Source organism: Nestor notabilis, unplaced genomic scaffold (genome assembly GCF_000696875.1).
Source record: "Nestor notabilis isolate BGI_N333 unplaced genomic scaffold, ASM69687v1 scaffold21380, whole genome shotgun sequence".
Taxonomy (NCBI): domain Eukaryota; kingdom Metazoa; phylum Chordata; class Aves; order Psittaciformes; family Psittacidae; genus Nestor; species Nestor notabilis.
The window spans coordinates 7,494-13,629 of NW_009912702.1; the positions used below are offsets into that span (position 1 = coordinate 7,494).

Consider the following 6,136-nt stretch of genomic DNA (forward strand, 5'->3'; position numbering starts at 1 on the left):
TCACCGGCTGATTGCTTACAAGGTGCCCTACAAGCACATTGTCAGCAGAATCAGCTGTTTTCAGTGTCGGCCGGCGGGGCTCCACAATGCCCCACCAGCATGCAGCCCCGCATTGTCATGGCTCATCCCTGTGCATGCTTAATTGACAATTAAACCGGGCTTTGAACGAACCCCGCTGCCTTTGATGTGCCCCCGGCCTGCCAGCGCGCATGCAGCACCCCCGAGAGCCTTTGTTTGCTTCTATTAGGGGATGGCAATTACTGTAACCGCGGGCATTTATCTTGGGGCTGGAGGGCCCTTAAGCCCCGACCTTTATTTTCCCGTCGGAGCAGTGCCAGCAGGAGCTGGTCCCGGCTATAGGGCCGATGACAGCCCATTCGGAGGGGCTTTTGAGCAGGGCAGGAGTGATGGTTGCAGTGATGGTGAAGGGCCCCTCTGGAGGGGTCAGGAGGGCTTGGCTGCGGGAACGTCTCAGTGGACGGTGCTTGTATCCATCGGCCTTGCTGAGGAGGAGGAGGAGATGGGCTTGGCGAGGTAGGGTTTTAGGGCTGGTTTGGGATGGAGCTCAGCCATGACTGATTCAGGGTTATCTGGACCAAGCTGGGCCCAGCCAGCTTACAGCTCCCAAAACTGGCTCCTAAACCATGTTTGAGATGAGATGGGACATGCTGCCCCGGTGGGACATGGAGAGTGCTGCCCGGCTGACCCCGTCCCGGGCTGGCCATGCTGGGATTTGAACTGCCCTTGCACTGCTGCGGCGGCGTCTGGAGCTCTCAATGCCTTAACAGCTTAATGATGGCGCAGGGACGCTGCCCGAGTCCTACCCCTGCACAGCCCTGTCCCCCCCAGGACATCCCCCAGCAGGAAACGATGGGGCTGGTGGCATGGGGCAGCTGCACAATCGCTCCCGTGCCCGCAGACAAAGGGGACTCGCCTGCTCCTCAGGACATCAATGGGGTCTTGCAAAAGGATATAATGACAGCCGGGCAGGGATAAGGGCTGTAAAAGTCAAACATCCTCTCGGCCTCTTCTTGGGGACCCATCTGTCAAGCCTCAAGCTGTAGTTCTTAACTATTTGGAGGTAAATACTTAGAGCCTATCTGCCTCAGAGGCTTCTCTCAGACTCTGGACTTTTCCCTTACTATGGGCTATTATCAGCGATCTTGGTTCCCTGTTTGATTTGAAGGTCACTCGGGGCTTTATCTCGGTGCCATGTCGTAGACTCTGGCTTATGCCATCTTTATCTTCAAGAGCCCGAGGACAATCAGTGCATTGATGAGATTAGGGAGGCACCGCCCGCCCGCAGCCCCCTGCCTCCCCCTGCATACAAAGGGATGGTGGCGCCCGGCAGACCCCGCAGAGCCCTGTCCCCATGGCCGGGGGTCGCAGCATCGCCTCCAGCCCAGCCCGGTGGTTGGTGTCCGTCCATCCATCCATCCATCCATCCAGCAGTACCTGCTCTGCACATGTCCGAGTAGTAGAGCAGTGTCAGAGTACACACTTATATATGTATTTATATATATGAATGTGCAGTACTTATATATTTTTAGATATCGCTGTAGCTGGAGAGCAAACATAGATGAATGTACATTACTTACATATTTTTAGATATCTCTGTAGATGGAGATAAAACCCATATATATGAATGTACATTACTTATCTATAGGGGGAGATAAAAAAACATTTATATATATGAATGTACATTACTTACGTATTTTTAGATATCCCTATAGATGGAAATGAAACCTGTATATATATAAATGTACATTACTTATATATTTTTAGATATCTCTGTAAATGAAGATAAAAACCATTAAATATTACTTCTATTACTTATATACCTATATACTCACATCACGTACATATTTTTAGGTATCTCCATAGATGGAGATGATAAACATAAAATAACTCAGCACCATCCCTGAGATCCTTCCTAAACCCACTTTAAGGTTTTTCACTTTTCCTTAGAGAAGAGCCCATCAATAAACCCTTGGTCCAAAGGTGCTTTGGTTTCTACCTGGATCCTACATGTTGTTGCCCGGGGTAGGTGCTGGTTCTGATTGCAGACCCGGTGCCAGGGGTTGTAATGTTTTACTGTTGGGCGCACTGTGGGGCTCGGTGGGTACAGGGCGCTGTTAGGAGCTTTTCCCTCTTTTATGGGGGTAATTAGAACTTTATGACAGCAGCGCAATGGGAGGGTCCAGTCCCCATAAAGAGGTTTATAATGGATATAAACTATGCACCTCTGTAACTTAGCAAGATTAACACTTTAGGGACAATTTGAGTGGCAGCCCAAAAATCAGAGCTATGTCTGGGAGGGTGAAAAGGTCCCATCACCAACTCGGCTGCTTCCACAGCGTCAGTAGGTGCAGCATCGCTGAGTCCTGCGTGACCCCAAAAGGAGCATTTTGCCTTTCCCACCACGCTGCCAGGCTCCCAGTCCATACTGGCTGCATCCCTGTGGATGGGGCTGAATCCCTGCTGCTGAGTTATCCATGTCTGGGTATGCAGCGTGAACGGGTCTGGTTTGGGGTTGGGCATCGCTGGTGATTTACAGGATGTTTGCAAAGCTCCGGGCAAAAGTGCAGCCGGAGCCGGGACGAGCAGCAGGCACTGCGGGAGGAGGTCGGGATGTGCTGCGTGACAGCACGGGAATAGGTTAGAAGTGCAGTGCTTTTTCTTCTTTAAAGTACAATTTAATCACATCAATGGGACTTAAAGCAGAGAAGCACCAAGAGGCTTCATTGCTTCTGCCCCCCAAAGACACAAGGTTGGGGAGTACCTAGAAAATGGCACAATTGAGATTAAAACAGCAAAGAGATCGAAATACCAGATCAAGGTTTCCAACTATGTTACTTTCACACCCCCCACCCCATTGCTCTCCCCATCCCAAAAGCTGGATCAGGGAATGGTTTTGGCACCCCTTGAAGCCGGGGGTGCTGGGGCTGGCTGTAGAAAGCCAGGGGGGCAGGACCCCCTGATTCCTGGTTGGCTGAAACACTGGGATAAGGCTACGGGAGCCGGACTCCGCGGCACGTCTGGAAACATGGGAAAGCAGTAAAACAGTTCACAGGCTGCGCAGCTCGGGGGCTGCACAATGGCCAGGTCCCATAAACAGACTTTTATATTATGGCTGTAGCTCCAGTAAAAACTAAAAAAGAAGCCTTAACAAGGGCAGGCTCCGTGGCCAGGCCCATTCCCAGTGATCCCCATCCTGGCTCCTTTCTTGGGCTGCCACGGAGAGAGGTCGAGGAGGAATAAATCTCTGCGCGGGAGCTGCTTCCAGCTGTGGAGGCACAGGAGAGCAGCAGGAGAGTGGTTGTGTCAGGCTTTGACAGTGTCTGAGCCCCTGCTCATAAACCCTGGACCCCAAAGCTCCCTGTTCACTCCAGGAGGAAGCCTTCATGTCCTGGTACAAATAGCCAGAGCCATCCCCGTGAATTTACTCTGGCTGTTGGGGTCCTGGAGGGGTCCCAGTGGTTGTGCTGCCAGGGGATGTTGTGCAGATGTCCTGCTGGTGGAACAGATAAAGCCCAAAAGCAGGAAAACGGGCTAGGAAGGTGGCTGGGGAGGAGCAACTTGGGGAAGAAAGCTTGAAGGTGGCTAATGCCCAGGTTGCTGCCTTAGGCTAGGCTGGGATGGAGTGTGCTGTGTTCCCAGGGAGTGGGGAGCTCGGAGGAAAGCTCCCCACCATCATCAGGGAGCTCAGTTATAGCAGTGACGATAGCAACAGCACTAACCCCTCGTGCTGGTTTCCCAATGTAAGTTATTTAATCTGCCCAAATCCAACCCAGCCCTGAGGGCATATAGACAGCAATAATACCCATTCCAGTCTAGGAGTGGGAATAACCCAAGCCAGGATAGTTGATGGCTTCCTAAAGGTCTGCAAGGTGGCCATGGCAGAAGGCTTTTACCATGGCAAGGGGTTTCTGGGCTTTGAGGACGCAGAAGCTCAGTGAGAGCAGGGTCCTAAGGGGCTGGATGGTGGCACCGCTGCCACCAGCCCGAGCCTGACCTCACACTCCTGAGGAGAGTTAATCTTCATCAAGGCTCGGAGTCCTCAGTGGTTTTATCTAGAGACCCAGCATCTCGGTCCCAGCCTATCAGAAAATCTCAGCATTGCTTATTGTTCCTCAGACAATAAAAGTCTTGTCCTTGGGATTGCGAGGGAAAGCTTGAAAATCAGCTTTTAACCTCTCCTGTGTTTTAAAGACAACTTCCTGGCTTTGGGTGTCCTGACTCACGAGTTACAAGCATCCTCAGTCGGATATAGCAATATTTGGGGTTTAAATCGTGTTCTTTTTGTTCTTACTGAACCCAAAAGCGATTGAGGATCGAGCAGAAGCTCTGGTTTTCTTCCCAATGGGAGCTGCCTGTGCTCCTGGTCTATCTTTGAGATCGTGCTCAGAAGAAAGGGCTTTATTTTATCTCCCCTCCCATTGTTTGAGCAGCGCTGCAGGATCTCGGGGCGGCAGCGGCTGAAGCACACTCTGCACGAGGCCGGGAAGAATGTGTGTGACAGTGCCCCGGTTGAGTAATGTTTACCCTGTTCATGGCAGGGACGTCCACTCGGGCCCGCAAATATCCACCTGCCAGAGGACATTCTTTTATTATCAGGGATAAAAGGGGTTTGCTGGGAAATGATCAGGAGCCAGACAGCGCGGGGAGATGCCTATCTGCGGGTCGTGTTTAACCAGCTGATGGGGGAAACTCGGGGGTGATTGAAGAGGCTCTTTGCTCTGATTTTGGTGGAGGGCTCAGGGAGCTGTCTGTGCCTTGGTAGATGCTTTTGGAGCTCGTGGAAAGCTCCTGGACTCCAGTTCGTGTTTGTTTCCTTTTCCTTGGTTCAGAGACATTTAGTGTAGCACTTTGAGCATCCTTTGTCGAGCCAGCCCATATCAGCTCTTCCCTTCAGACACCTGGGAGCAGGAGATCCCAATATCCCAGGGAGGATAATCCTTTACCTGGGGATGTCTGTGCTGTGCCAGGACAGCCAAGAAACCACCAGCAACCTCCCCAGGCTGAACAATTCCATCTGATGGTGATTTTGGGGAGCCATCCCGATGCCCCTGTGCAGTGGCTGGGGGTCATGGGTGGACAATGCCCTTGCTGGTCTCAGTTGGGAAGGTGGGCTTTGCCTCCATGGTTTTCCTTCCCAGGAGAGCTGTGGGTTGTCCATCCATCCATCCATCCACCTCTTCGATCCCAGGGCAGTTCAGTGAACCCATAACAAATGGCTTTTCACAGTAGCTGTCAAGGCAGCCTCGTAAAAGACACTTTTGTTTCCCGTGGGTTTTCCTGGGTTAATTATTTGTGATCTGTGGATGCCTTTCCATGACACATGGCTGATCATCTGGTTATCAGCGCAGGGGGGCTTAGCCAAATTAAATAGATTTATATAGAAGAGCTGTGCTCGAGCCAGATTTCCCTCCTCGGTGGGCTGAGGTCTGGTTTGCAGGGTTGTGTGTGTCTGGCCCCTCTGTCTTCCTGCAGTAATCTGTTAATCATACACTTGTCAAGAGGGAAATCGGATGTGGAAGGGGCTGAGGAAGAAGTGAGAGCGTCACTGTTCGGAGCTGGGATGGCCATGGGCTGCGCGGAGCCAGGAGGGAAAAGCTGGAGGGTTCAGAGCTGCTGCCCATGGCTCAGGGCCCCCCGGCTGGTGTCTGAGAGCTGCAGGGACATCACAGGAGTGTGCACGATGGGTGCAACCTAAAGCAGGAGGGATGCAGAAGGGTGTCCAGGCTGCTGGCCTATGTTGGGCTCCCTTTCCACGACATGGCATTGATACCCACGGACAGTCTGGGGTGTGCGCTTAGCATCCCTTTCCATAGACTTCCCACTACCATTTCAGAAGATGGGGCTGGGGAGAAGCTGGGAAGCAGCACTGGAAGGAGGAACAGGCACATTGTTCCATGCTATCCCTCCCCTTTATCATTCAAGGGTGCCATTCAGGAGCTCACACATCCATTTGCATCCTTGTACCGTGCAAGCCAAGGCGCGCTGGAGGCTTTCCCCTTTGCAGGCACCCTTTGGGAAGGCATCGACCCATCCGGGGTGCCCGTGGGGTGACCCTGATCCTGGCGCGGTGTTTTGCAGGGGTCCGGTACAGCCAAGCGGCGAGCGGCGAGGCAGC

At 52.5% G+C, this 6,136-nt stretch overlaps 1 protein-coding gene across 1 annotated transcript in view; it reads left to right on the forward strand.

Annotated features, from left to right (window-relative positions):
• Positions 1 to 6,136, forward strand: part of LOC104410638 (hepatocyte nuclear factor 1-beta-like) — a gene marked incomplete at its 3' end in the record, with an annotated part of 11,413 nt that overhangs the window by 5,162 nt on the left and 115 nt on the right. Inside the window, exon 5 of the mRNA XM_010020872.1 lies at positions 6,100 to 6,136. This exon is cut by the window's right edge and continues 115 nt beyond it. Within this exon, the coding sequence (XP_010019174.1) occupies positions 6,100 to 6,136 (37 nt within the window). The remainder of the gene's footprint in view (positions 1 to 6,099) is intronic.